General features: G+C 44.2%; 1 protein-coding gene across 1 annotated transcript in view; it reads right to left on the reverse strand.

Moving 5' to 3' along the window:
• LOC310869417 (multidrug resistance-associated protein 1-like) overlaps positions 1–27,094 on the reverse strand; it is a 74,118-nt gene that overhangs the window by 40,248 nt on the left and 6,776 nt on the right. The window contains exons 4-12 of the mRNA XM_083780150.1: positions 24,710–24,847; positions 24,147–24,272; positions 19,449–19,510; positions 18,360–18,491; positions 17,380–17,619; positions 10,641–10,818; positions 3,387–3,548; positions 1,897–1,989; positions 525–728 (exon numbers count right to left, since the gene is read on the reverse strand). Coding sequence (XP_083636276.1) covers positions 525–728; positions 1,897–1,989; positions 3,387–3,548; positions 10,641–10,818; positions 17,380–17,619; positions 18,360–18,491; positions 19,449–19,510; positions 24,147–24,272; positions 24,710–24,847 — 1,335 coding nt within the window. The remainder of the gene's footprint in view (positions 1–524; positions 729–1,896; positions 1,990–3,386; positions 3,549–10,640; positions 10,819–17,379; positions 17,620–18,359; positions 18,492–19,448; positions 19,511–24,146; positions 24,273–24,709; positions 24,848–27,094) is intronic.

A 27,094-nucleotide genomic window follows, 5' to 3' on the forward strand; every position in this document is an offset into this window, starting at 1 on the left:
CTTCGTACATTGGGAGGTGAAGCGGCGTCGAACGGTCGACGCCAGCGTCCTCACTTCCCACATTCACACACCGACGGTGGCAAAAGCTAGCACCGACCGACTCATTGGAGGCAGTGTGGGGTTCAGTGTCTTGCCCAAGCACACTTCCACATGTAGACAGGAGGAGCCGTTTTGTTTTGAAATATTCTTTCAAAACATAAAAAAAAAAATCACACCAGTGTGAACCAAGTGGTGCAACTCCCGTCTATTGGTTCTCTGTATCGTTCCAATTTGTATCATTCCAATTTCTTCTCTGTATCGTTCCAATTTCTTCTCTGTATCGTTTGCGTCCAGCAGGTGGCAGCCATGTCACATACTTCTCTCGTTCCAATTTCACGCATGCGCACACCACTCATGCTCACACAGGTACACAGGTACATGGACATTGCATGCTGGATGTAGAAGTGGTTGCACCACTTAAAAAAAACTTAAAAAAATACTGAATTCAATGCGTTTGGGAATCGCTTGTTTTATAGTGGACTCACCAGGAATGGGGCGCAGACCCAGGTGAAGGTGGATATGGCTCCCAGGTAGGCGGCCTTCTTCAGCACGCGCAGCTCGTTCTCCCGGATGGCGGACAGCTTGTCGTTGAAGGCCAGCTCCCAGGCGTACAGCTTCAGCACCTTGATGCCGTTCAGGACCTCGTTCATCAGCTTGATGCGGTTGTCCTTGCTCTTCATCTGAGCCACCTGTTCTCACAGAGAGACAGATTTACAGTGAGCAAGAACACATGGTAATACATCAAATGTGTGCATACTTAATTTAGACTACCGGTAGTCATTGGTTAGACATGGGTTAAGGTTAGGTTTAGGTGTGCTGCGCCGTGGGAGGTTAGGTTTAGGGTGAGGGTTTGAGATAGGTTGTAGTTGTAGGACTAATGACTGGTCTAACCAATGACTAGTCTAAACCAAAAACTGTCTAAACCAAGTACTGCACCCCACAGGAAGCCACGGGTGATTGTTTTGCACGCAGCACGGTGATTTTTAACCCATTTAGGCCAGACGTCGAAGAAAAAAAAAAGAGTCTTATAAATGAAATACCTCATGCCCCACCGAGTGGCGCGCTACGAGCTTGTAGGTCTGCTATTTTTCGATAGCTAAAGTATAACATAATGCTTGAAACATCAAAAGGGGTTCCCACCCACCGCAGAAAGGGTTTGTCTGACTAATGACTGTAGGACTGTTGGCATATCTAACCAAACGTATGCACCCCAGGTCGTCGATGCTATGGAGGTGTTCTCACACAGACACACAAAAGGTATCACTAGGGGTGGCGGTGGCTCAGGGGTAGAGTGGCTGGATGGTAACCGCAAGGTTGCAAGTTCGAACCCTGGCTCCGCCAGAGTTAGTGTCAAAGTGGCCTTGAGCAAGAGACTGAACCCCTACATTGCTCCTAACGTGCCGGTTGGTGCCTTGCATGGTTTCCGCCGCCATCGGTGTATGAATGTGTGTGTGAATGGGTTATAATGTGATCTATGTAAAGCGCCTTGGATAAAGGCGCTATATAAATGCACCATTTAAAAAGGCACCATTTATCTATCTACAGTATATTCCACAGCCCTGGGCTGGGGCTTGGGATCTTACCACGCTTGTAGGAGCGCACGTCTAGAAACTTGGTAGTTGTGCGATGCCGCTTCTGAACGGACACTCTGTGGTACTTTACGATACGCTGCCTCGTCCAGGCAGTGCCGATGGACTTATTGATCATCTAATGATGAACGCATGGAGTTCATGTGCAGAAACACAGCGGAGATATTTCAAAGATTGCATCGCGAATGTGCATGCGTGATTGCGTGAGCGCTTGCGTGCGTGTGTGTGTGCGTGCGCACATGTGTCCTTATCTGTAGGAATGTCCCACCTGGTAGGTTTTGGTCTTCATGGCGATGACAGCGTTGACCGGCACCATCAGAACCATCACGGCCACTCCTGCCAGCACAGATGGACCCAGGTTCTGCATAGCAACGCCACAGCACGTTAAAACACACAGATGGACCCAGGTTCTGCATAGCAACTCCACAGCACGTTAAAACACTCAAATGGTACCACAGTCTTCTGGAACGGGATATTTTGCAACCTACCTGCCTGCCAGACTGGACGCTGCTACAGCGTGTGTGCAGTCTCGCGTAGCGAAGACAACTAGTGATGCACCGAATATTCGGCCGCAGAAAATATTCATCAGAAAATGGCTAAAAATGCATTTTCGGCCCATTCGGTTTCGGCCTGAATAGGCAGAAAATATATCACCGAATAGTGTATGCAATTAATGCATTCAAAAGAGCTGAATAAATGTTTTATGGACGCATAATAGTGATTATTATTTAAGTAAAGTTTTGCCATAAATTGCTAATAGCTTTAAGGTACGGCCATGACAGCAATGGTAGGAAAAAAGATTATATAATATTAATCATATTCGGTTTTCGGCCAACTTTTTCCTATATTCGGTTTCGGCCAAGAATTTCCCTTTCGGTGCATCCCTAGACAACTATTCCACAATCTCCGAATGCTACAGTATATAGAGCCTGGAACTGCATCTCCCAAAATCAGAGTAAATCCGTTTGTCATTTCTGTTCACAAAAATATATTTTAAAATATCATTTTTTAATTTCCATCTCTGCTTAGCAGCAAGCCTTATATGCTTAGATGATTTATACGAGGATACCTTTGCACGACTGAGAAGACGAAACGGAAGTGGGGAGGAGGCTTCACTTCCGCTTTATATTTGACTCATGATCAGAGCAAAGAGATTCTAGAACAAGGGACGAATTTCCCGTAGTAACAACCAAGCGCCCAGTGCCTCTGCCATTTTGGAGTGATGACGTAACTTCCGGTTATCTAAAAAAAAGTCATGCCGTATACAAAAAAAGGAAAAAAAAGTGATCCTATGATAGTGATACTATCATACATTGATATACTCATTTATTTATCACATTTATGAATGGATCAAAGCAGAAATGAGTAACACAAGAGTTTCGTCTCTTGTTCTAGAAATCTCTTCCGTGCCCCAGGCTGTGTGACCGGAAGCATTTAACCCATTCTGACCGGAGATCAGATTCATACGAGGTTTCCGCCGGACACACACTGGTCCTGATGAACCCATTCTGACCTGAGATCAGATTCTAAAAATGTCAGTCGCTCTTCGATTTTTCAAAAATAGCAGACCTACAAGCTCGTATCGCGCCACTCGGTGGCGCGATATGAGCTTGTAGATCTGCTATTTTTAAATAGCTAAAGCATAACATGATGCCGACACCAAAATGGGTGCCCGGTCAGAATGGGTTAAAAAGGCAGCAGTCTGGCCACTAAAGACTACATACAGGGGTATATAGCGTTGTATACAGCGCCACCTACCTGCCAGAGGAAGTAGAGGGCCAGCACCACCTGCAGCGGCGCCGACCACACCATGTTGATGTAGGTGACCAGGTCCATGAAGCGCTGGGCGTCCACTGACATGAGGTTGACGATCTCACCCACCGTGGAGGTGCGGCGCGCCGCGTTGCTGATCAACAGAGCCTGAGAGGGGGTCGCACACGCACACACACACACACACACACACACACATTAACACACTCAGGCCTGACGTAAAAAAAGAAAGAAAAAAAGACTTCTAAATAATGACAATTTCCGGAAAGATTTGAGGCACATTTTAACGATTTTTCAAAAATAGCAGACCTACAAGTTCATAGTGTGCCACTCGGTGGCGCGCTATGAGCTTGTAGATCTGCTATTTTTCAATAGCTAAAGCATAACATGATGCCAACACCAAAAGGGGTTCCCGCCCAGAATGGGTTAAGCAACTAGTGAACTAGTATACTAGTCGACTAGTAAATCCACTAGTCGACCTCGTTGGTACTAGTTGACTAGTTGATAAGAAAGAAAAAATAAAGTTTATTTATTTATTTATTTATTTTAAATATCGTTTTTATCCCACGACTTTGTAACCCATTTTTCACCCCTGTGTCAATCATCTAATGTGATCCTGGGCTCTACACACGCTCCACCAACCTAGTCCCCATATATGGGGGACAAGGGGAGAGCAACGGACTTGAACTCATGCTTCCTTCATGCCTGAGTGTCCAAGTTGCTTTTTCCAATTTCTTATTTTTTGAGTGGTGCAACCACTCCAAGGAACAGCAGATACTGGGGAATGTCTACCGCTGTGCCATCGAGAGCATGATCCTCACGTCCTGCACCACGGTCTGGTACGCTCGGAAACTGTACAGCCTCTGACCGGAAGGCACTGCAGAGGGTGGTGAAAACTGCCCAACGCATCACCGGAACATCTCTCCCCGTCATTAAGTCCATCTATGACAATCGGTGCCTGAGGAAGGCTCACAATATCATCAAAGACCCCTCTCACCGCAACCAGTCAGGTCTGTTTGCCCTCCTCCCCTCTGGGAGACGTTTTAGGAACCTTGGTTCCAAGTCCAGCAGACTTAGGAACAGCTTCTTCCCCTCCACTGTCATACTCCTCATCCACTCCTCTCCCTCCCCCAGTGTCAGCCCCAGAAACAGAGAGAGAGAGAGAGAGAGAGAGAAGGGGGGGGGAGAGGGGAGTTGCACCACTCGGTTCACACGGGTGATTTTTTTATTTAATTCCCCATTTTGTAGGCCTCAAGATCAGGTAGATTATAGTTATAGTCACCAATGTACACAGTTTTTAATTCCCCATTTTGTAGGCCTCAAGATCAGGTAGATTATAGTTATAGCCACCAATGTACACAGTTTTTAAATGTACAAATATTTATATGAAAAAATAGTAACTAGTAAACTAGGCAACTAGTCAACTAGTAAAAATGAATAGAAGTGAATGCCCTAACACACACACAACCTTATCCAATGTACAAGTAATAACAAGAACAAGATTCAAATCATTAACGTCTAAGGGAGAAATGATAACAAAAAACGAAACAACTATCGGCTAAAATTATTATTTTAAACATCGGTATCTGCCCCGGAGTTTCCACATCGATGCATCCCTACCAAAAAATATATATAACGTTCTATAATGCAGAGGTGTTGAAGTCTTGAACTTCATTTCACTATGCATGACTTCACAAGAAACGCAACATCGATGCCATGTATGATAATGGATGAGGAACTACCTTCAAACACACAATGTCTTCCTGCTTTCTATATGTATATATATACTGACACACTTTGAGACGCACGGACAGAGAGACCACTCAACCAAATCATTTAGACGAGACAGACAGACAGACAGACAGAGCAATAGTTCAGGTCAAAATGTCTGGGGTCAGAAGGATTCGGCTGTTGTTCATTCTGCTGTTTGGAGTCGACAGCATCCTCACGCAGAACCAAATGGACCTCTTCCGACGATCTGGAGAGACCGTCAATCTGCCATATGACTTGTCACCTGATGGTCCCAACTGTACATCAGCTACATGGACTTATGCCGGAGCAAATACAAAGCACGCCGTTATCGTGGCCGAGTTTGGTTTGATTTTGAGTGATCTAAACCCTTCTGTTAAAGACAGAATGAGACTGGAGTCTAACTGCTCTCTGACTGTCAAAGCCGTCACGGCTGAAGACGTCGGTCGTTATTACTGTCAACAATATAACACGGATAACTATACAGACGCTCAAGCATTTGATCTGTTTGTAGTGGAAGTGAGAGATGGAGTCATCGGGACCGCACAGACGTCAAGATGCTCTCTGTTTCAATACGGGAGAAGATGTGAGGACTACACTCTGAGCTGGCGGAATGAAGACGGTGGCCTGTTGTGCTCCAGTTCTGGGTGTGTTAATCATCTGGTGATCCCCAAACACGAGCAGAACAAGACGTTCACGTGCGAGCTGACCGTCGACGGAGTCCTGGAGACGTCCGTCGACTTCCTACGAGACGTGGAGACGACGACACAAGCGACCAAACCTCCGTCTGCCCCTCCCACTGGAGCGCCAGACTCCGCCCACTCCATCCACGTGGCCGTGATGACGGTGCGTGTCGTCGGCACGGCGGCCATCTTCCTCATGCTCCTCGCCGTCGTCGTCATCGTCAGACGGACGACTAGAGAGACCCCAAGAGCCAGCATCCTGGACCCCAACGCCGTGATAGAAGACTGAAACCCCTGATGCAACCCGTTTCTACACCCCCTGATACAACCTTTTTCTTCACCCCCTGATGCAACTTTTTTCTACACCCCCTGATACAACCTTTTTCTTCACCCCCTGATACAACCTTTTTCTTCACCCCCTGATGCAACTTTTTTCTACACCCCCTGATGCAATCTTTTTGAGTGGTGCAACCACTCCTACAACCAGCAATGTCCGTGCGTATCTATGTATCACGTATCTATGTATCAGTGGTCTGTCATGAGCACGAGTATGTGACTTATTAGTACCAGTAGGGGGCGCCAGAAACAGAGAGAGGGATAGTGATTTTCCTGCTGCCTGCTAATGAGAGAGAGAGAGAGGTGGAGGGGAATTGCACCACTCAGTTCACACGGGTGTGATTTTCTACACCCCCTGATACAACCGTTTTGAGGGGCGCTATAGCCCCTCCTATGCCCAGCTTTCCGGGTTTGTGAGAGCACTGCACTGCAAGCATTGGCTTGTGATTGGCTGATCACCCCATAGCGAGGATTTGATTGGGTGAGCAAGTGAGGACGGAAAAGTGAGGATGCCAATTGTGATTGGCGCCCCTCTCTTCACACAGGTGTGATTTTTTCTCTCTACACCACCTGATCCAATTAACCATTTTGGGATCAGGGCCCACTTGAAAGTATTGAAAGAGTTCGAGGCCCACCCACTGAAGTTATGGGGTCAGATGGGTGGACCGCATGTGATTAATTTAATGATCAACCAATCGATTATGATAGAGTTTGGATCAATGGAACTAACATTTTAACCACTTTGAAAACCATTTACCCGCTATTCAAACATATCTTAATCCCCTGCATATTATTAATGTAATCAAATGTATTCATCTCATAATCTCATGTGTCTTTTTAATTATGTTGTCTTATGTGACATGACAGATAATAGCCTACAAATAAAAAAATATATAATTTGAATATTTTAGATCAGAGAATAACTAGAGTACGCTGAACGATAGTAATCATCATTTAATCTGCCATTGCATTCAAAATAATTGCAGAATCATGTATGTGTTTATTTTCAGTAAATTTGTAAAAAATGTTGACTTTGATTCATTTGCATAAAGGTTAAACTCAAACTGTTTAGTCTCAGGCAATCTCTGTAAGTCACTTCATCATCCTCTATTAAACCTTGCTAATGAATGATCGAAGAACTACAAGTTATACCACAACACTGACGCTGCGCTGCCTGCACACACACACACACACACACACACACACACACACACACACTTTATAGTGAATTTACTTCAACAGAGGCTTCAGGGACACGTAACGAGGACGCCTGGAGGTTAAGGCTGCACAATATATCGTTATCGTATCGTTATCGAGGTATAATGAACATGTGCAATGTCGGTATCGCAAAAAGGCAACGGTATCGCAATATATCGTCCACTTCTAAAGCCAGTAACATCCCATCCATGCTAGTTGTCATTGTTGCTACACTCAGTGGCGTGCACAGACATTTAGAGGGGCAGGTGCTCAAGTGAAAAAAGGGCACCTTGTGCAGCACATTTTAGCTATTGAAAAGCTCGTAGCGCGCCACCGAGTGGCGCGCTACGAGCTTGTAGGTCTGCTATTTTTTCTTTAATCGAAGAACCACTGACATAGAAACATGGCTTTAGATTGTGGGGGCCTAAATAATATAGTATAGAAGCGTTTTTTATCAAGATTTGATCAATGTCACCATGGTCCACACACTACAAATTAAGAAAAAAAAGATAAAAAAAAATTTAAGAGCACATTGCCAAAAGGGCAGGGGGTGCTCTAGCACCCCCTAGTGTCTATCTGTGCACGCCACTGTCTACACTTACTGTACAATATCAAATTACAGGTGTGGGAACCCAAAAGCACTTGAAATTAGAGTGATATTGACTTTTTATAATGTTTAGCTTTCAATGTCGCAACACAAAATATAGAATACCGGCTTATCTATGGATTTTTACAGCTAACGCAGAGCCATCTAAGGCTCTGATCTAACGTAACGGCCACTAGAGGGCCTTCTAAATCCATCTATGGCCGGTCCATGCACACCCTGGGCAAGACCGCGACTGAAAAGACTATCAACGGAAGTGCGGGATTTTAGCGGAAGTATCGCCGAAGGAAATGACGTCGATGCTTTACAAATCAGTTTACATTCTCCGCGAATGAAAAAAGTGTTGCGATTGGTCTGGAAAATATCGTATCCGGGGGAAATACATCTGACGGATATTCCGGAGGATACAACCGCCGATAGCTTCTCAGCCTTAGGTTGTGACCAGGCTTTTCTTTTCGCAGATAAGTAGGCCTGGGACCGAGGCTAGTCCATGCATGCAAACTGGCTTTGCAGCTGCCGTTCTGATTGGCCAAAATTCACAACAGCTGTTGTCAAAGTTACAAGTCTACACTGCCTCACGGATGGACGCCTTGTGAGCTTGTAGATCTGCTATTTTCGTTGTGCGCAGGTAGACCTTTCTATGGAGCAGCATAGCATTAGCATGTTACGTTACTTTGGAATGGAGACTAGTTATATAGGCACGGAAGAGAGGCCAGCGATTGGATGTTATTCATTCAATTCATACAAGCCTAAATGTTCACATGAAGTTACAACCACAGTTCCTTTGGTCTTTATAATGGCTAGGTTATTTAATATTACATGCTAGGCTTGCTAGCTAGCAGGCAACAGTGATCACTTCACTCCGTTGCGCCATTGACTGTCACCAAACTGGATAATATTGGGCAGAGTGAGGAGGGATGTCTTGAATGCTGCCACTGCAGCCCACAGAGTGGCGGTGACGGCAAAATCCACGTACAAGTAGGCTTGCATATGATATGAAAACAATCAGCCAGGATGAATGGATGTAGGTTGGAGAAGTAGTCGATCTCTATACTCTTTAAAATTAAGAAAGAATAACATGACACAGAGACGGTCACTGCTTAATTAAATTAATTTAGGACCTTCCTTCTAGCAGTTAATTTCGTTTTATTAAACACATTTCTCATGATTTAGCCCATCATGCTATTATGCCTGTGGATATGCAGAGTGAACTTAACAATTATAAATTAATATGATAATACCTTTTATATAATCAGTATAATAGTGGGGCGAGATGGAAAAGGGGCGACCGTGCGGAAACCTTTACATATGGTAATTAAACATTAAAACACCTGCGGCTTATAGTCCGGTGGGCTTGTATGCGTACATATTTGGGATTTCCCCTAAATTTGGCTGGTGCGGCTTATATTCAGGTGCGCCTTATAGTCCGGAAATTACGGTATTACATTTTAACGGCAATATCGTATTGATGTCGCAATATTTGGCATAAATACAGAGATACTGTATAAATATCGTGCAGCCCTACAACTGGAGGTGTCAATGAATAGCATAGCCATATTGACAGGTGTTACAAATGACACTAATGAAAGCTCCGTTCACACCCACAAGGGTTCATTTGGTGACTCAGACAGTTATGGGGGACCTTGACATTTAAACCAAAAAAAAGTTTGAAAACCACTGTGCTATACTAAATTTGTTTATATTCATGGTTATTTCATTCAATCAAGAAAGAAGCAATTTCATTCAAAGCACTGCAGTGAAACTGCTCGACAGAAACCTCTAATGTTACCGCCACCGAATTAACCACATTTTCACCAGAAACAGACTGAAATTGTCTGCCTACTGTAAACGATACAGAGGCACCTCCCTGCAAATCACTTGTTTATTTTTGGACCACAACTCTAAGAGAACTCTACTTCTAAGATGACCCGACCCAATGGTATTTTCCATAGAGGGAAAACGTCCGTGACCCATGGCATGAACGAGTGACGTCAGGACTTCGGTACTCTATGACAGTGGTTCCCAAAGTGGGGTCCGGGGACCCCCAGGGGTCCTTGAGTGCCAAAATGACAGTTTGTAACCAAATGGGTTACACAATTCCAACTGGACAGTAGGACAAAGACGTTTTAATGAAAAACAGTGGATTAAGAACCTCAACACGGATTTCCCTGGAGGTTTAAACATGCCTAAAATCAGATCTTGAATACAACAAAACTTAAACTCAGGATTAAACTGGAGTAAATCTAAAAGTGATTGGATCAGACTTCCTTCGGATACATGGCGAATGCATTCATTCCTTGCATTGCAGTGCACTGAAGTCTTTCTGTGCCCCCCCCAGAATCAAAGATTTGAGCTAAAAACATTCGCTCTGAAAGAATATATAGAAGAATATATATATTCAAAGATTTGCGCCACATTTTCTCGATTTTTCAAAAATAGCTAAAGTATAACATAATGCTTTAACCCATTTTGACCTGGGAACGATTCTGCAAACGTCTTCTAAATCCTGACTGTTTTCTTGAAAAAGCTGTTTTTCTAGGTCAGTCGTTCTCAAACACTTTCATGTCACTTTTCACGATTCTTCAAAAATAGCAGACCTACAAGCTCGTAGCGCGCCACCAAAAAGGGTTCCCACCCAAAATGGGTTTAACGTGAAGGTACTCTGCACTGTACCTTTCTGTAGACGGCTCCGATGATGGCGGTGCGCAGACGCATGCCGGTCACAAAGCACACGTGGAAGTACTTCTGCAGGATGAGCGTCTGCACGCAGGAACACGTCAACAGCAGACTGGTGTAGAAGTAGCCCTGCCAGGCGGGAGCGTCCCCGTTGTTGACGAAGCTGATCAACCGTCTGGGAGGAGGAGGACATAGGAGAGGAAGTCTGTCGTGTTACAACCATAGAGTATAAAGAAGGATAGAGACTGAACCGGAGCGATAGCAGCCCCCCCCCCGCTACTCATATCAGTGGAAGTTGCTCAGTGGCGTTTTGAAGCACCCGGAAGGACCGTCTACTTCCACATTTGCCAACCAAATGTGGCAAATGCGGAAGTGCACCTGAGCGCTCAATGTTAAAGCCCAGCTGCACTCGTCATGAGTCCACTGGTCCGCGTGCATGTCCCTCATCTTACCACTAGGGCCGAGCGCCTCAACGTTGGAGAGCCTCACTGGGGCCTTGGTTACAACCTGAACAAACTGACGGTAGCCATATTGAAAAAGACATTGGGCCATGCATTTATAGACCCGAGGACGAAGTCTTCTAAAATCATGACAATTTCCTGAAAAACCTCATGTTTCTGTATCAGTAGTTCTCAATATTTCATGTCAAGGACCCCACAAATTATATGTATTCGGTCGCTGACCCCCCCCCCCCCCCCCCCCCCCCCCATCTGAAAATATGTTGTTCCAGGGAAGAATATATATATTCAAAGATTTACGCCACATTTTCACGATTTTTCAAAAATAGCAGACCTACAAGCTCAGTGTGCGGCACTCGGTGCCACACTGAGCTTGTAGATCTGCTATTTTTCAATAGCTAAAGTATAACATAAATTAAAACACCAAAAGGGGTTCCCGTGCAGAATGGGCAAATACTAGTATATCGTAAATTGATTCAAACTGGTGACAATTAAAATCACAATTTGAATCGCGATGCAAACAGCACGGGGCGCGCAAAATAAAATACAGGATCTTTGTAAGAGAACTGATTAAAAAACCAAAACAGTTGTCATTTGATAGTGGAGGATATAAGAGAGGTCAATTAAAATGGAAACAAAATAATGGATTTGTGTAAGAGAAACAAAAAGATATATACTTTTCGGTCATTTGCCTAGAAAATACATTTGTGTTTAAAACGAAATCATGAAACGTCGTATCGCGAAAAACTATCGTGATTTGAATCGTATGGTGAGTCGAGTGAATCGTTATTCGTTACATCTAGTTACTGCTGTTACTGATGAAGGCTCCGCTACATCTAGTCAATCCAACTTTGACAGCTACAGTAGTACTGTACTGTAGGTGCACAGGAATGTTGAACTGTGTTCAGGTTCACAGGAGCCAAGTGACCACACACACACACACACACACACGCATGCAAGTGCGCACGCACGCACGCAGAGGAATGTGAAAGTTATTTAAACCTCGTCCAACTTGCTACTTGAGTCCCTGCATGTACACCGCCAGGCTTTTTAAGAAGGAGTACTTAGATCTCTCACTTCATTAGACATGTAAGGGGATTATCCGTGCTTTACACGTGTCGCTTTGTCGAAAGGCAAAGACTCTCTGAATGCCTCCAGTCAACGGGTCTGCATGCATGCTCTTCTTCCTTCCTGCCCCGAGATCGATCACGGACGGCCGTAGCCGAGTGGTCAGAGCGCCCGCCTGGGGAGCCAGAGTGGCCTGGTGGGTGACCTGGGTTCAAGTCCAGGCCCAGTCAGTAATGTATCGCCTCACCAATGCTCCCGTTACTTAGGATGGGTTAGAATAGATGCAGATACAACTAGGGCATTCACTTCTAGTCATTTTTACTAGTTCACTAGTTGAATAGTTTACTAGTCGACTAGTTGTTTAACCCATTTAGGCCTGACGTCGAAATTTATAAAATGTCCTCTAAATCCTGGCAGTTTTCCGTCAGGATTTGCTCCACATCTTCACGATTTTTCAAAAATAGCAGACCTACAATCTACTATGAGCTTGTAGATCTGCTATTTTTCCAATAGCTAAATTATAACGTAATGTTTAAAACACCAAAAGGGGTTCCCGCCCCAAAATGGGTTAACCTCCTATTATGTAATTAAATAAATATATGTACATTTACAAGCTGTGTACAACTGTACATTGGTGACTATAACTATAATCTACCTGATCTTGAGGCCTACAAAATCGGGGGAAAATAAATTAATAAATAAACCCCTTTTTTCATTTTTTCTTCAACTAGTCAACTAGTCGACTAGTAAACTCGACTAGTTGCTTAATGCCCTACCAATATGCAGTGAAAAATACAACAAAGGTTTTTCACATGATGTAAGGCTCTCTATGGTGGTATGTATATTGACCTTTTTGATGAAGTATGTATGATAAAAGAAAGAAAGAAAGTTACTATGTTTACCCAGGGTAACTGGACTAAGGTCAAGAACTTGTTTACAGCCAGGCCCTGCTCATAGAACATTTCATGGTAGGGGTTCAATGCCTTGTCCAAGGGCACTTCATCGGTGGTAATTTTAATGTGCCGGTCCGGGGATACGAACTAGTGACCTTCCGATATCAAGACCGCTCCGCAAACCGTTCGGCCACGGCTGCCCCTGATCCGTGCATGTGCAGCTCCCCGAGTTGTTCAATAGTTTTTATTGTCATGTGCTGCTCCTCTGTGCCCGTGTTCTTTTTATAGCATTGTAATGAGAGCCGTTATGTGGTTGTCCTGATTCTGGGAATGTCTTAACCCATTCTGACCTGAGATCAGATTCATACGAGGTTTCCGCCGGACACACACTGGTCTGATGAACCCATTCTGACCTGAGATCAGATTCTAAAAATGTCACAGTCGTTCTTCGATTTTTCAAAAATAGCAGACCTACAAGCTCGTATCGCGCCACTCGGTGGCACAATATGAGCTTGTAGATCTGCCATTTTGACCCGAGGACGATTCTACAAATGCCTTCTAAATCCTGACAGTTTTCTGAAAAACACATGTTTGTTTTTTTTTTACATTTTCATATCAAGGATTAGAGTTAAAAACTTTCGCTGCGCCACATTTTCATGACTTTAAAAAAAAATAGCAGACCTACAAGCTCGTAGCGCGCCACTCGGTGGCACGCTATGAGCTTGTAGATCTGCTATTTTTCAATAACAGAATGCTTCAAACACCAAAAGGGGTTCCTGCCCCCAAAATGGGTTAACAGATATAAAAATAAATCAACTAGCAGGTGATCTACAAGCTCACAAACAGGTCACGATGCTCGTAGATTGGTTATTTTCAGCTAAAAGTTGTGATGTAGAAGGAGAAAAAGGAACAGTAGTTCAACATTCAACCAAACATAGCAGATCTACAAGCTCACAACGCATCACAACGACGACACGTTGTGAGCTTGTCGATCTGCTATTTTTTTGGCGAGGAGGTTTAGGTGGTCCATCTTAGGTCAGATTCTCACCTAATACTTCGGTAGACTCGGATGCGTATGGGCGGGGAAATTGAGGTTCTTGCATATTTAATTGGCTGCGGTTTGCCTTCACACTGTCATTCGCAGCAATTGGAAACGCAGCAGGGGGGACCTTTATCAATGTGTTCCATTCATAAACTAGCCTACACAGTGAAATCTATGGTGATAAAATTACACTCATAACGTGCATGTGTCGTGCCGTCTGGGACCCCCCCCCTCTCTCTCTCTCTCTCTCTACGCACGCAGCCGCCACACACTGTTCTTTTGGGCATGGAGGCACAGCGCTGCATGAGCGCACTGATATAACTCCCCAGTCCCCACACAGTGACAGCACTCCATAGAACTCCATGTTTACGGCACGCACGCACAGACAGACAGACATAATATTCTGTAGGCTATAATAGGCTACACTGCAGTGTTTTTATGTGTTTTCTTAGGCAAATGATTAATGTACACATCCTCATTTCGATCAGGGCTTCAGTCTCCTTATTCGACCACGTCTATCCACAGTAATGGGACATCTTTGCGCTGCGTAAAATATGCCTTCTCCGTCTCCAACTGTGTTCAGCTCCTCACCCGCCACATTATGTTTGCTTCATTTCCTTTATTTACTGCGGATTGCATTCACACCTGCACCGAATCGTAGTCAAGTGCGATTGGAAGCGAAGCGAAACCCCCGTTTTTGGGCGGAGTAAAATGCGGTTCTTTGCTGCGCATTAGGATTCGAATGAGCCTTCACACCTGCCAAACGAAGCGCACTTTCTGAAAATGCGCAGCAGGATTCGTTTTAATCGCAGCAAAGCTCTCTGGTGAGAATGTGACCTTAAACCCATTTAGGACGGTCGGGGACCCCCTTTTTGTATAACTCGGCCTTTCAGGACGTGGAACCGAACCTGGTGAACTTATCAGCGGGAGGAAATGAGAGTAAAGAAAAACAGAAACCACTAGTGGGGGAACGGGAAACACATGTCTGTCTGTCATTATGCTCCCACATCCTGAAATAACAGCCGATCCTGCACAGTCACAGCCCATCTTCTGTTGAGGCTGGTTCACAGTCACAACCCATCCTTGTCCAATATAGCCTAGTAGGCAAAAAATTAACCCGGACATGTTGAGTACACCAAGGTTTTATGTTGAAATGTTTAGTATGGGTCCCCAGCATGTAGAAACTGCCGGATGCCAACTTGCATATGTTGGGCAATGTTCATAATTGGCATAATATGTGACCATACCATTAACAACCTATAGAAGGCAAAATATTCAAAATGTCATCATGCTTCATCTAGCATGTGATGTGTCAAACTAGGGGGTTTTCATGATGCTGAATCCATTCCAAGCATTAGTTATGCAAAAAAAACACTCATTGGGCTTAAAACGGCCATGCCCACTTGCTGACATCATCAATTTGTGATGACGGCATTGGCCGTTTTTAGCCCAATGAGAGTTTTTTTTGCAAAACTAATGCCTGGAATGGATTCAGCATCATGAAAACCCCCTAGTTTGACACATCACATGCTACATAAAGCATGATGAAATTTTGAACATTTTGCCTTCTATAGGTTGTAATTGGTATGGTCACATATTATGCCAATTATGAAAATTGCCCAACATATGAAACATAAAACCTTGGTGTCCGGGTTCACAATGGGGCTCTATGGGCTGGCTACTAGACTAATAGGCACGTTAGCAGCGAAGAAAGCTTGACCTGCATAGCAACCGTTGCTAAACTATTTGGATTGGCATTGGACAATCGCTTTTTGGGGGTGGGATTTAGTGAAGGGCTGATTCCACTTTTTTTCTTTTTTTTTTCTAGTTTCAGTTGAGTAAACATTGTGCGATTTTAGTCGACTAAAATCTACAGTTGATTTAGTCGACTCAAATGTATTTTGGCAGGTCGTGAATTAGTTGTACTGGATCTCTTCTCCACTAGTCTGTCCCGAACACCTTTTTTCTAGTTTATATTCATTGATGAAATCATCAAGTATAGTAAACAGTACACTATACAGTAGTTAGTATAGTTTTAGTCATGATAGCCAAGTTTTCCTCAGTGAAAGAGGTTAGTTGACAAGCATCGTATTTGTACGTTTTTAATCCAACACTGGTTTGGTCTGAATCTCTCCTGGGCCTATACCCAACGGTCTGTGACGTTTCGAGCACAATGCTCTTCCTCAGACTGAGGGCCGAGTCACAGTCACCTATTTGTGCAAATAAAGGCAGTGTAGCTCTGTAGTTTTGTTTCCTCCGTGTCTTTCTGGACGACTTTTTTGAAAACACTCCCCCATCCTGGCAGTCGGCCAATCATAGCAACATGGTGTCCGTGTGTGTTGCCATCCGTATTGTTACAAATCATGGAGTTCATGGCTCCGTACGTACACAGGCTGCGATTGTCTCATTTTTCCCCTGACTACTTTACCTGTGCTGCTGGATAAGATGTCCACAGCAATGACCATGACCCTGCACTCTGAAAGACACTCTGGAGAAGCAGTTTTGGGGGAAATGCTGCCAATTGTCCTAAAAGTGACTGTAATTTATCGCTGCTATTCGTCGAAAGTAAAGTACGTAAGCCTTGCCGAGCCGTGATGCTCGTAGGGCAGGAGCCCATCCTTTCTGTAGCGTGAAGTACACCCCCTGGCCATGACGCTAGTATGTCGCAGAGACTTACCCCCATTACAACCCCTGATGCTGAGTGCCAAGCAGGGAGGCACATGGGTCCCATTTTTCTCAGAGGATAGATAAGGACACTGACCAGAGGATCTCGGGGCCTCAGAGGATAGATAAGTATACTAGAGACCAGCGGATGAGCTTTTTTGTCACCCGAATCCGCCCGTTATCCGACCGCAATTATGAATTAATCCAATGCATTAATCCGCAACACCCACAATCCGCTGTGCAGGGATATACCGTATAGCCAATCTTCGCAGCTTTAGCATAGCTGCCTGTAGGAGACTAATGTGTTGTTCTTGTTGATTTGCAAGGAGGACCCAACTTCATAGGCGGCTAATCTGTGCCAGATCATGGAAAATTATGTAACATTAAAATACTACTATAAAATACTACTAACGCACGCACGCCAAGAAGTTGTGCGTTTTAAGAGCTATAATAAGCATATAGATAGATGCCATTAATTTCACCTGCGGTTTATCCAATATTAATTTATAATATATTTATTTAATGACCCAAATCCACCCTCAACTGTGGTTACCCACCGGAAAGCGCGGCAAAATCCGCCACCCGCTGGGTCTCGAATAAAGGACACTGACCTGAGGATCTCGGGCCCGACGAACATGAGGATGTCCTGGCTGATCTTGTAGAGGGAGGACATGAGGAAGTAGGGGCCAAAGGTCAAGCACAGGGCCCAGAACAGGGAGGGCTCTTTGGTCTTGTGGGATTTCTTCACGATGAGGATCTCGGACTCCTCCACGGGGCGCCCCTCCTCCTTCTCCCGCTTCTCGCCGCGCGACGACGTCCTCTTGGGGGAGTACAGCAGCTTCTCCTCTGGCCTGGCGTATTGGACATTTAAACAGAAGGTTTAACTAAGGATCGACATCGATGTACGGTTGCTTCCGTCGACAAAAGGTGTACTTTGAATGGCCGATCGTACACTTGGTTGCATGCGGAAAATAGCCAATCTACAAGCTCAGCCCCGGTCTCACCAGAACACGGTGAAATAGCATGGATTCGCAATTCCGTATTTACGCGCCTAGAAAAACCCCAAATACATACATATTGCATGACTGCTGTTTTGACCGCGACAAAAGCGTGGCTTTCACTAGTATTGTATGTACCGTAGGCTACGGAATTGCCAATCCGTGCTATTTCACAGTGTTTGGGTGAGTTTGGGTCTGACGTTATTTACGATTCCGTGCTATTGGTTTACAACTCGGACGGGGCTGAGTCGGCTCTAACGAACTTCACGATGTTCGACACGGCAACTCGCTCGGTGGATTCTCTCGTGGCTCAAGTTGGGTAGAGAGACGGCGCCTCTCCGTCACAGACAATGCGGAGGATTTCAGTGAAATGTGTACGGATTTTGGGGCTTTTTCTAGGCGTGTAAGTACGGAAATGCCAAACCGTGCTATTTCACCGTGTTTGGGGTAGGACCAGGTTGATAAGCTACACAAGTAAGCCATGGTGCAGTAACACCTTGACGTCTAACCCCTGCATATATAACCCTGCCCTCCCAGACACTCTGACACTCTCCGTCAGAGACTCTGCCAGCGGCGCCTGCATGGCTCCTGACCTTTTGACCTTCTGGCACTCGTGGTTCCAGCGCCGCACCAGCGTGGGGACCACCCTCTGGGAGCAGTCGTCTGGGTTCAGGGACCACAGGTCCTTCTCCTCCAGGGGGCGCTTGTAGCCCGTCATCATCATTCTGACACGCACGCACGCACACACACACACACACACACACACACACACACACACACACACAAAATATATAATTAACAACTTATGCATTTGGCAGACGCTCATCACCAGAGAAAGGGAGAGAATGCAAGGGGGAGGGCTTAAGAGGAAGTGATGAAGACGATGAAATAACAAGTACAATGTGAGCAGACCTTCACATCCAGTAATTCAATTTGTCACTAACAAAACAAAACATTTAGAAAAAGATGCTATTTACGTCAAGTGATAACAGTTGTTTACTGAACTATGAATTAGCCGGAACTTCGCCTCGGCACCCAGGCTTTTATTTTCGATCGCATTCAGGCTCAAAAAGAAAAGCCTGGGGGAAACCCATTGGAAAATCTGTCATAGGAAGTGGGAGTGAAATCACACAGGCTGGGGCAGGCTAGCCATAACTTAACATTGTGAGCTTGTAGATCTGCTATTTTAACCGAATGTTCACCCCATGCGTAATAGGCCTATCTCACAGCCCTTTCCCCGCCCCCCTTTTCTGAGCTAATGGCGTTGACATGACGTCGCTCCATAGACATTACATGTTAAAAGACCTACATTCAGAAGCCATAAACAACGCTTTTTCTGAAGGTAAACTTTATTCTATTTGTGTTAGCCGTCTTACCATCTTGTTTTCTTCATAATAAATATTTACATTTTAATAATTTAATCATTTTAATTTGGAAACGGCCTTAAATGGTGCAGAGAAAGCAGGTAGGGATGTGGCTCTGGTCCATGAGTAAGGCTATGGACCCCCCAAATTGACACTTATTAGCCCGCGGACCCCCATTTGAAATGATATGGCAGGGACCTCCCATGAGAGAAGATCCTTGACATGAAAAGGTTTGGGGACCACGGCCATAGGATTCATGTTGGTCTACAACTCTACGGCCTATAATACTGCTGATCTGGTAAAGGTGTTATTATTCACCTGGTGATCCACCAGAAGGTGATCTTGGACAGGAACGAAGCACCAAACTCAGGACATGGATTCTGGAACATCAAAACAATAAACAAACAGTTAGTTAGTGGGCTGGATTGCATGCATGGCCCCGTCGGTTCAGAGTGATCTAGTTAGAGAGTGGGGACACTAGTGTAAACTGTGGACTCCCATTGTAAGAATGGAATGCGGAAGTGCTCATTCTATCTCAATGGGATAGTTCCAATGTTTGGAACTATAGCCCATATAGGCACCCCGCTTTGCGGCGAGATCAAAGTGTGTCGCCACTCTCTTCATAGATTACTCTGGCCCACAGCAACCCGCTTTGCGGCGAGATCGAAGCGTGTCTCTCTTGCTAGATTACTCTACGTCGGTTCTACGTCGGTTATAGGGGTATGATATTGTAGTTTGTTTCCCACTTCAAGAGAAAAACTACAGCAGGGTGAAAACATGGCTGGCTGTATGGAGCGTCGCAGCCCACCCCCCCTTTTCAGAACGACGAGGGCACCGGAAGAGAATTTCCCCATTTCATTTTTCCATAGATGTTTCAGAAAGTAGTTCAGTAGTGGAAAAAGCCTTGACAAATCACAATTTTTAAAGGGCAGGGTACAACACCGTACTACACTTTTATTTCTTCTATCAAGAGAACTTGTGTGCTACATGTACACGTGATGTTTGTAAGCAACACAGCTGCAGCCAATCAAAAATAATAATGGGTTTAGTTTTTAGGTGTGTCAATACTGTCCATCGCTTGCACAATGGCATGCCCTTCTGGCGCTGGAGTGGCCTCACTAATTATAAATGTGTTTGGTGCAGCTGTGTTGCTTACTAGTCTGCTGTAGTTTTTGGAAACTGGAAAACAAACTACAAAAATCAGCCTGAGGCTTCCATGTATGATGGTTCATAGACTTGAATTCCTGTTCAAGTCTATGAAACCAAAGAACACAGCTAGGACACACACAGAACGGACACACACAGGACACACACAGCCAGGACACACAGAACGGACACACACGGGACACACACAGCTAGGACACACAGAACGGACACACAGGACACACAGAATGGACACAGGACACACACAGAACGGACACACACAGGACACACAGCCAGGACACACAGAACGGACACACACAGCTAGGACACACAGAACGGACACACAGGACACACAGAATGGACACAGGACACACACAGAACGGACACACACAGGACACACACAGCTAGGACACACACAGGACACACAGCTAGGACATGCGCAGAACGGACACACAGGACACACACAGAACGGACACAGGACACACACAGAAAGGACACAGACAGAAAGGACACGTGTGTGTGTGTGTGTGTGTGTCCCAGTAAACATGTATCACGTGAAAGCCGCTGCCTCACATTTAGCACGCCACACCGAAGAAAAGCCACCATGAAGCCGCCATTTCCACAATGCTCACATAATAATAGTATGTATTATATGGCACATATTATGTGCCATAAAGCTTTTGACTAACACTTCAACTATCATTGACATCATGATTCATAATATGTGCCATAATGCTTTTGAACTATCATTGACATCACAGACATCAAGAGGCTGGACCTATACAGTAAAAAAAAACACACTGTTCCAAATTGAACGCAGGCTTTACCGGCCAATTAGACATTAGTAGAAGAGTTGGAACCAAGTGTAGGCCTGTCACAATTTTCACATCATCACCGAACACATTTTGAGTATAAAATATGAACTATTGGCCGTCATAATACATTACTTACACAAGTTCTTGTCATATCATATTGTGTATCAAGAGCCACACAATTTAAGCTGCTATAAGCATTTTAATAACCTTTTTTTTTGTATTCAGACTGCCAGCATTACCAAAAAAATAGTCTCTGTGATACATCTAGGGGCCGCAATCTCCATTCAAAGATGTTCCTAGAAGCTTTGTCATTGGTTGAAAAAAAAGAAACCCCGGTCAAAATGACCAATCAGGAAGTAGACAGGAAAATCGACCAATGACAAAGCTTCTAGGAAAATCTTTTAATGCAGATTGCGGCCCCTAGATTTTTCACAGAGACTACATTGTGTTTAGGAGCATTTTACCCATTGCTGGCTGTCAAAAAGAAAAAGTAAAATATATTATTATTATTTTACATAATATATTATTTCATAGCAGCTTTAAATCGCAAATTATTTGTATGAAAAGTAAAGGTGTTTGCACCCCGGCCGCGTTTTTCGGAAAACCGATGGAGAAACGCCCCTTAAAAATCAGAATTCGCGCTCGGTGTGTGGAGAACTTAAGCGTCAAGTAAATTGTCATGACGGTGACAGCCCTAACCATGGGTGTCTGTGACAATGTTTATCCCTTCACGGTTTCACCCGGAGAAGGCATGTATTGTGGGTTTGCTTTGAGGTATTCTTCTCACACAGAGGCTGACTGGTGGGTAACCGCAGACCTTGTGGCAAAATACACACAACCCACAATGCTGAGGCGTATATAAACATGACCTCAGTTGCCAAGTAAAGGGAACTTTCCAAGGTATGAGAAATGTGACTCTCTTTCACTATAGTTTTGATCATACACCGACTGATTAGTACAGCTTACGATTGTTTGTGTTAATATAATAATTATAATTATCACCGTTATTATATTTTTTGCTGCTACAATGTGTGAGGAGTACAGAACAAAAACAATGTTACTCTTCTGCACTCGTACACAAGAGATGCAACAAAAATGCCGAAAACCGTGACCCATTTCGTGGCCATTATTCCAATTCATTCCGTGCCATTATCTATTCATCAGGCTATTTAAATAAATGGGTTTGGCGATGATAATGGCCCCGTTGCACCGGGGCTATTCTTTTTGTCCAGCGCTGACGTTGATAATACCGCTGACTGTGAGAGGAGGAGAAGTTATGTGAGGAATCCTACTGTTAGCAAAACCTATCCGACAGGCACATGAAACAACAGGCTGTGGCTGCCCGCAGGCACACACACACACACACGCACGCACACACAGTTATCCGTCAGCTGTGTGGATGTGCTTAAATAAACGTTGGTCCACGATCCAAGAAAAACTGCCGACCTCACTCAAAGGATGCAGTCATAATCTGCTGCGCCGATCGCACTTTAGAGGGGGAGGGGGAACGCAGCACTCTCAATCACAGACGGAGGGAATGGACCGACGAGGCCCATTTCTACTGACAAACGGCGTGAATTAAACTGTCGTATTGTCGCTGTGCGGTGGAAACCACCCCACAACGTCCAAAGCGCTTACTTTTCAGGAAATGTAAAACACAAAAAGAATTTCAAAAATTCCAATGTAGTTATAATTATTTTAGTTACAAGCTCTTGCACTTTTCAGTGTTTCGCAGACACACTTAGCCACTTTCACTTCTACTTGAATACACTACATAACATAAATAAGTTTTACACAGCTGCAATAGCAGATCTGGGCATTTTAAAGCTTGTAGATTCTATTCTTCGCTACTTGTGCGAAGTAGGACATACAGTGCATTTATGGGGGGAGGGAAAACAACATTAACAACATCAACAGATGACATATAAAGATGCGAGGTCTCTGCCTGACAAAAACAGTATACAGAATAAGAAACAAGAGTTGTTTGATTGCGTAAGGAGGAAGTGGATGAAAACACTAGGGTAACACAATGGGGGGAAAAAGGGCAAAAATGAAGGAGAAAAAAAAAGGACAAAAGTGAGGCAAAGCTCGCTGCAAATTGTGGAAGTCAATTACATGAAACTCCAAAGAGCAGACAATAGGAGGCCAACACTCCTTTGAAACACTTTCCCTCCCTAACACGAGTTAATTGACTGTAGAAAAGCTTCCCTCCCAATAACGAGTTACACAAGTTATGTTTTCATTGTTGAATTCACGTTTTTAAATACGTTCTAACTTCTAAGACTTACAGGGTTTCCATCGGACAGAGTGTGACAGGTGACACTCGTCACCTATCCGTCGCACTGGCATGCAAAGGGTTCTGGGAAATTGAGGCCCAATGCATTGCAATGGCGGCGGTGGCGCGCAGCTCTGCTGTGCGAGTGAGATTGTAAAATAAAACCAAATGGACCCTTACAAGTCCATTTGGTTTCATTTTACACTGCCTAAGTTAAGTCTACACAATTAAGAGGTAGAAGAATTAGAAGAATTGTTATTTTGATCAACGTCTGCCTGTTTCTCTCCTAATGGTACCAACATCAATACAGCACGGAGACGCGTAAATATTCTTTAGTTTTGGGTCTGCGAGGCTAAATCTCATCAAATGGTGGCCCTTGGCTCAAATGCAGAATAAATAATGGGCCTTGACATGAAAAGGGTTGAGGGTATAGCATGCTAGGTAGAACAGCACTAGAATTGCATTTTATGTAGTCATAGCACTTTATAGTACATACTGTATGTATAGTATAATATAGTATAGTATGTATAGTTTATATATATATATAGTTTCATTATATACTGTAGATACTCCACTGTTACGTTTTTAGCTTATGCATGTTTCATTCATGATAACTACTTTTTATGTATGCAATGTATGCCATGCTTTCTGTTATTGCAAATGTAAATCACTCTGGATTAAGAGCGTCTGCTAAATGCCTAAATTGTAAATTGTAAAACCACCGTGCTATTCCATGAATGGGTCTCACCTTGTCTTTGACGGCTTGACAGAACAGGGTCTCACCTTGTCTTTGACGGCCTGACAGAACAGCGGAGGCCGGTCGGACAGACACGACAGCGTGACCTGGATGAGCAGCAGTGCGTAGTACACGTAGAAGGTGGTGTAGCGCCACACGCACACGTCCGACGGCTGGAAAACACACAGCGACCATCACATTAACCCATTCTGACCTGAGATCAGATTCATACGAGGTTTCCGCACTGGACACACGCTGGTCTGATGAACCCATTCTGACCTGAGATCAGATTCTAAAAATGTCAGTCGTTCTTCGATTGTTCAAAAATAGCAGACCTACAAGCTTCTAAATAGTTTTCTGAAAAGCCCATGTTTCTATGTCAGTTGTGCTTGAAATCATAATGGTTGAAAATCACTGCTGGAGCCGTAGGAATCTCCCCTTATGGGGGAGATCCCTGGCATATCTTTTCAAATGGGGGCTCCGCAGGCTAATAAGTGTCAATGTGGGGGTCCTTCACATCATGCAAACGTGTGAGAATCACCGCTGTACTGTACTGTACTGTACATGAACCATTGTCCAGGTCAAAGAAGCAGAAGGTCTGGCCTCTCACCTGGTCCACAGCCTGGAGGATTTTGGACCTGAAGGTGACGCTGGCACAAAGCAGAGCCAGGAGCCAGAAGCCCAGCATGGGCCCCGACGACTGGACCCCCTTCATCCTCTCATACTGGGTCAGCAGGGTGGCCACCAGCTGGCGCACACACACACACACACACACACACACACACACACACACACACACACACACACACACACACACACACACACACACACACACACACACACACACACACACACACACACACACACACACACACACACACACACACACACACACACACACACACACACACACACACAGAATTATTAACCCATTCTCATGATTCTAAAAATGTCTTCTACATCCTGACCGTTTTCTGAAAAAGCTATGTTTCTATGTCAGTCGATCTTCGATTTTTCAAAAATAGCAGACCTACAAGCTCGTAGCGCACCACTCAGTGGCGTGCTATGAGCTTGTAGATCTGCTATTTTTCAATAGCTAAAGCATAACATCATGCTAACACCAAAAGGGGTTCCCGCCCAAAATGGGTTAATTCATATTAATTGACAGAATTTGACACTTCGGCAATTTGTTTTTGCGCGATATGACGATCTACCAACACTCAATATTAGAGGGTGTGCATTGGCACTGCCCTCACGGTTCAATTAGATTATGATTCAGCAGGTGACAATTCCATTCGACTCTACGATGCATTGCAAATGCATCACACTGTCCTATGGACATAGATTCAATCCAAATGACTGAAGTCAGTCGTGGCGAGTTGGCGACGTCAATCCATGTAAATCATGTAATATGTTACGTTTAAAGGAGAATTCCATACTAAAAGGCTTTCTTACCTTTCTTTGTAGTTGTTACGTCCCCATCAAAGAGGTCCAGGTGTTATTTTGTGCAAAAGCTCCTTATTGGCCATTTCCCCTACCATAAGCCCTAAATGAATTGCATTGAATTGAATGGGATGTATGGGGTGTTGTGCTAATTCGCTTATTTCCATCGCTCAAAATTATAATTGTTTTGTATATATCCTCTCTTCATAATGTAAATAATAACCCAAGCGGCACACTTTACTACTTATTTCGATGGAAATAAGCGAATTAGCACACCACCCCATACATCCCATTCAATTCAATGCAATTCATTTAGGGCTTATGGTAGGGGAAATAGCCAATAAGGAGCTTTTGCACAAAATAACACCTGGACCTCTTTGATGTAACAACTACAAAGAAAGGTAAGAAAGCCTTTTAGAATGGAATTCTCCTTTAAACGCTTAGAGATGTGTGTCTTTATAGCGGCTTCGGTTACGAGGCGCTATAGTCTACTGACTGGCCTCACATTATAATAATAACGGCAAGAGGCCAGACCACCAAGTGACATTTCCCTGTCCTCCCTCATCTTTTTGTTTATTTGATGATTGTGACCTCCTGGCTCTGTTGAAACAGAGAAGCCTTCCTCAGGAACACCCTGCGTGTGTGTGTGTGTGTGTGTGTGTGTGTGTGTGTGTGTGTGTGTGTGTGTGTGTGTGCATGTGTGCGTGTGTGCGTGTGTGTGTGCGTGCGTGCGATGAAGGTCAACTCTCACCATGGTGACTCCCAAACACGCAGTGGAGTAAAGTAACTAAGTACATCTACTCAAGCACTGCACTTAGGTACAATTTTGAGGCATTTGCACTTGAGTATTTCCAACTTCCAGTACTTTTACAGTACTTACTCCACTATAATTTTAGAGGCAAATATTGTATTTTTACTCGATTTTGATTACCGTAGTATGACCAGACATACAGTAACCAGGTCAGCCCTTTGTACATCTTTGCCATTTGAAAATAGCCAATCCAAATGCGACACATGGCGACACATTGTGAGCTTGTAGATCAGCTATTTTCATTTCATTTTGAAATGGCACAGTCTGCATAATGAGTACTTTTATTTTTAGCAACTTTAAGTACATGTTGATGCCAATACTCATGTGTACTTTTACACGAGAACATTTTGAAGTCGGGACTTTTAGTAACAGAGTAGTTCTATATTGCAGTATTGACACTTTGTACTTTCAAAACTTTCATACGTTTTTTCCCCACCAATGCCAGCATGGTGTGGGGCTGACCAGGTAGACACCCTGTGTGTGTGTGTGTGTGTGTGTGTGTGTGTGTGTGTGTGTGTGTGTGTGTGTGTGTGTGTGTGTGTGTGTGAGATAATGGATTGATTGATTGATTGACTGATTGATGGATTGAATAGTTTTTTAGACAGAAACGTATAAACAGCAACAGTAAAACAGTACAGTAAAACACTTAGTCCGTTGTTTCAATTTAGGCTCTATGCAATCAAATCATAAGACATGACATGAACAATAACAACACAATTCAATATCATCATCATCCACAGG

The sequence above is a fragment of the Protomyctophum parallelum genome, assembly GCF_964188405.1.
Source record: "Protomyctophum parallelum genome assembly, chromosome: 13".
Lineage (NCBI taxonomy): Eukaryota > Metazoa > Chordata > Actinopteri > Myctophiformes > Myctophidae > Protomyctophum > Protomyctophum parallelum.